General features: G+C 43.4%; 1 protein-coding gene across 1 annotated transcript; it reads right to left on the bottom strand.

Annotated features, from left to right (window-relative positions):
• Positions 1–215: 215 nt before the first annotated feature.
• On the bottom strand, positions 216–5,118 carry LOC308305555 (H-2 class II histocompatibility antigen, A-U alpha chain-like; the record flags this gene model as incomplete). Its single annotated transcript, XM_080750364.1, has 4 exons — positions 5,055–5,118; positions 2,145–2,405; positions 1,738–2,019; positions 216–337 (listed from the first exon to the last, which is right to left on the bottom strand). Exons 1-4 carry the CDS (start codon positions 5,113–5,115, stop codon positions 216–218), a joined length of 726 nt encoding a protein of 241 aa, XP_080606490.1. The 5' UTR covers positions 5,116–5,118.

The following is a 5,118-nucleotide window of genomic DNA, read 5'->3' as shown; positions in this document are numbered from 1 at the left end:
TTCATACAGTGAGATCACAGATGATGTTAAATCAACATTGTTAACAACATGACTGTTAATGGTAAATAGCTCAATATTGTGATAGTAATCATTGCTATGTAGCCTATAGAGGAATTTAACGAGCAGTGTATCTGTAATGCTTTCAAAATAATATAATGATTAGAATCATAATATAGAACATTACACTTTTAACAATGTTTTTTAGACATTGTTTTTTAGTTGCATTGGATTCCTTTGATGAGGAAGAAGGTTCCCATGGCAACCCCCAGCAGACCCAGGGTCAGCCCCACCCCACAGAACACATCTGGACCCACACTGGGCTGGTCCTGTTCCACATCTGGAGAGAAACACACACACACACACACACACACACACACACACACACAAACACACGCGCACACACACACACACACACACACACACACACACACACACACACACACACACACACACACACACACACACACACACATAGTAGTTACATAAAAGTAAATATTCTGTAATAATGGTAGTAGGACTGCCTTGTAAAATGTGACGTAGCGACGAGTCGTTTTAAGACCCCTGAATCGACGCCAATTGTTTGAGTCGAGCCGTCGAAAATACATTACACAGTTACTATTGTGGTAATGAGTGCTAGACTGTCATGTACTTGTAATTGACGAGCGACGACTTGATCTGCAAGGTACCGCTTTGATACATCCTGTGGAAATAATAAACCACACGCATTTTGTGTTGTCAAAGAGATGCATTATTCTCCTCCCTGTCATTCTACTCTGCTCCACATATGGACCTCAATTATGCACGGCTGCTCACTGCTAAACATGTGGTGCTAATAAAGAGTCCATCTCTTTCCTTTAAAACTTTGGCTGCCTCTTACTTTGAAGGGATGAATTTTTCCTTGCTGTCACGCTGCTTCCTCCATGGGCCGCCACTATTATTTTGAAGGGCCAGGCAGGGTTTTTGCGCTAATTTTTTCCCACTTTACTGTGTGTAAACATGAAGGTGTCATGGCTGCCACCACACAATTGCAGATTTAGCTTGAAACATGCCAGCCTTGGGATCAAAATGTATTTTTTTTTCAGTAAATGAACAGTCTTTATGGGAAGATCAATGGATTTCTATGGAGGATTAGTACTTTCAGTGCACGCCCAACGTGCGTAGTAAACACACCTGCGTGTTTTCGTTGCGTTTAGGAAATCCGAAAGCCGTAGGCCACTAAGGCCAGGGAGAGAGAGGAAAGAGAGAGAGAGCAAGGGACTCAGTGCGGCAGCTGCGAAAAATCGGAAAAAAACAACCCTGGTCCGAAAATAAATAGGAGACGGGCGGCAGTGTGCCAACGTGATTGACATAACGTGAGGTTGATTTTTTTTTCACGCGCTCCGAAATTCACTCCGATATTCGGCCTGAAAAACGCAGCAGTGTGCAAAGACCTTAAGTCATAACAGTTTTAATATTTTTACAGTAACAGTGACGAGGTGCCTCATCAACGGCATCATGGTATTAACCCTTTCATTGACGAGCTGACATGTCAACGGCAGCTATAAAGTTAAGGTAAAGCCTACAGAGTTCTCACCGAACCACCTGGTCTCAGGGCTGCTCAGTGATTGGTGGTTGATGGTACATCTATAAAGTCTATCTATGGACAGAGTTCTCACCCCACCACCTGGTCTCAGGGCTGCTCAGTGATTGGTGGTTGATGGTACATCTATAAAGTCTATCTATGGACAGAGTTCTCACCCCACCACCTGGTCTCAGGGCTGCTCAGTGATTGGTGGTTGATGGTACAGCTGTAGACGTCTCCCTGCTCTGGAGTGAACTTCAGTCTGGAGAACTGGTAGAAGGTTCCATCATCTCTGGGGAACGGGACGCTGGCTGTGATGTCATCAGTCAGGTTGAGGGTGTTCCTGGTCCAGCTGATGCTGATTGGAGCAGGATAGAACCCGGTCACATGACAGATGAGAGTGTTGGCCACGCCCACCACCACCTGCTCTCTGGGGTAGAGGGAGTGGTCTGGAGCTTCTGAGGGGGGGGGGGGGGGGGCAAAACCAGAGCAAAAGACAATGCATCCATAACATTAAATCCTAAATGATATTTAAGTTTAAATGTTATTGTTATTGTAATATGTATCATTCATATTTGTGTACCCAGTTCCACTGGTGGATTCTTCAAGGCAGTGCGACGTTGCTTCAGGTTGATTTTGCAGGCAGCCAGATCAACCTTAGCTCCTGCATAACCACCTTTTCCTAAGGTCATGTGACGTATGAAGGAAGGCTGAGGCTCCTCCAGCTTCCCCTTGGTGAAGTCAGTGTAGAACAACACTTCTCCATCCAGACCATACATCTTCTCTGCATCAGTGTTTTGATCTGGATGTGAACAACCTGTGACGGCAATGTACTCATGGAACACTGGAAACAACACAAACATCACATTACACACACACACACACACACACACACACACACACACACACACACACACACACACACACACACACACACACACACACACACACTAATAGTGGTTACATAAAAGTATATATTGTATAAAAAGTGGTAGATGTGTAACCTTATATTATATAATAACATTATGGACGTACTGTAAAAGTATATATTTTATATAACATTAACACATTGACCGCCATTTTAACATTCACTGTAGGCTCCCCTGCCATTTTGTTTAAGCATTTTCTTCATATTTAGACATTTTTCCTAAATTCCCTGTTTGCACGAAAATGTCATACAGTGCATGGATTAAAAGAGGACATCCTCTAGTCTCTCCAAAAAATATTTTTTTGTATGTACGATGTAGCAATCTAGAGTTTTGGCCATTTCAAACCCCTTGTTTTTTCAAAATCCAGGTGGAAATTCAAAATAATTGGAGTTATTGACCTTTTTGTGAATGATCTGTTTTCAAGTGGATAACTCACTTGAGATGTGTCTTTATGGCTTCAGGCATTATCAGATAAGTGTACTAATGTAATTATGTAATAGGATTTATTTTTAGAATTTTCTGTTTAGAAAAATGCAGAGAAAAATATTTTTATTGGCTATATCTGACCAAAAAACTCACATACTATATTGCAGTATTTCTGTGAGTATTTCTGTGAGCCCCCACTTGGGGGCGCTTTCTCTCTGTCTCTGTGTGTCTGCTGGTTGTCTTTTGCTCTGTACAGGTGCACACACACAAATAGACATAAAAGGGGGCATGAGTCTTTTTTCTAACATGTCCTAGAATGTGAAAATAGCAGATCTACAAGCTCTACAAGCTCAACACATCGCTCTGAGACTGTGACACATTGAGAGCTTGTCATTCAATTTTATATGAGATACTTCAATGGTTTCCAGTGGAAATAAGCTTAGTCTTTTCATGGATCTCCTTTTAGTAGACCTTGTACCAGTGAACTGTACCGTCATGAAACTGTACCTTTTCCTATGCAAACTTCTAATAAAGTCTTCAATCAATCAATCAAAGTCGAGCTTGTAGATCTGCTATTTTCACATTCTAGGACATGTTGGAAAAATGTCTCCCCCTGCCCCTAAAAAATCCTCTGCACTGCCCTGCTAAACGCGTCTTTGCTAACGAGGCAAGTAGTTGATCTCTGGTGCGTCTTTTGAGGCTTCATCTACAGTAGTTTTTCACTTGTTTTTTGGGGGAGCGGACCACCGCCTGGTTCCCTGAGAAGTGTTGGCTGGAGACCAGGGTAGTGAGAGGACCCCCTTCGAAATGTTGGAAATGAGAGGACCCCCTTCGAGATCGCATCTCCAGGGACCACTTCAACTGGATCGTGTCGTGTCGTGTGAACTTTATGTAATCGGGTGGTTTATTGATTGATTTTACAACGTTGTGTAACAGTTGATTATCGTGTTCCCACTGCTCTGCGGAGCGAAGCGTTGGGCCCGCGGACCCCCTATTGGAGGCGACCATGCAGGGACCCCCCCTTTGCAAAGGACCGCCTGGCGCCAATGGCCTGCTTGGCTGCTTGTGGACTAAAATACCATTACAAAACAATATATTATAGCCTGGATATATGGATTATAAACCATGGTGTGGATTCTTATCAACCACCAGTGGTGAGAGGACGGACCCCCTTCCAGGGACCACTTCACTTGTCTCTGACTCAACTGGATCGCGTCGTGAACTTTATGTAATCGGGCAGTTTTATTGATTGATTTTGTAAGAGTTGATTATCGTGTTCCCACTGCTCTGCGGAGCGAAGCGTTGGGCCCGCGGACCCCCTGTTAGAAAGCCGACCAGGGACCCCCCTTTGCAAAGGACCGCCTGGCGCCAATGGCCTGCTTGGCTGCTTGTGGACCATTACAAAACAATATATTATAGCCTGGATATATGGATTATAACCTGTGGATTCTAATCAACCATCATCATTCTCAGGTATGTTTTAGAAGCATTTATATGGCGAATTGGCGATAATTATTTTGTATCTAGAGAGAGAGAGAGAGAGAGAGAGAGAGAGAGACAGATCTCTGAATCAGAGACTCTGATAGCACTGTGCTGATCAGGACAGGGGGACCACTGAAACAGACAGTGGTCCGTGGACCACCAGCCAGCTAAGAGATGTTCACACACACACACACACACACACACACACACACACACACACACACACACACACACACACACACACACACACACACACACACACACACACACACACAGAGCTGTTCTCACACTTTTTTTTTCTTCTCTTTTTTTTTCGCCAGCCTTGTGTGCGCAAAATGCGTCACTGTGCCAGTTCACTGTGGGTTATGGGGAGATTTATATGCATTTGTATTGCAATTTATACATTATTACAGTCTTTTTTTCAAACACACTTACTTTGATGTGTGATATTTTAGGTTCTCTGTAAGATAAAAGGATAAAAATTTGTCACGAGCTGGGGGAGAGTGTAATTAAACATTACATTATATAAAAGCAAATTCTCGGGACTATCGGGCCTGGCGGGGAACGACATTGGGATTTTCTCGGGACTATCGGGGGAGGCGGGGAATGAGTTAATATAAACATAAATATTTTATATAGAAACATTATCTTCTCACCAGCTGCTTTGACATGAAGTACAGAGGAGAGGATGAGGAGGGTGGCTGAGATCTTCATCATCAC

The sequence above is a fragment of the Nannobrachium achirus genome (assembly GCF_963921795.1).
Source record: "Nannobrachium achirus genome assembly, chromosome: 20".
Taxonomy (NCBI): domain Eukaryota; kingdom Metazoa; phylum Chordata; class Actinopteri; order Myctophiformes; family Myctophidae; genus Nannobrachium; species Nannobrachium achirus.
The sequence above is the reverse complement of the archived record's forward strand: the minus strand, read 5'-3'. Positions and strand labels throughout refer to the sequence as shown.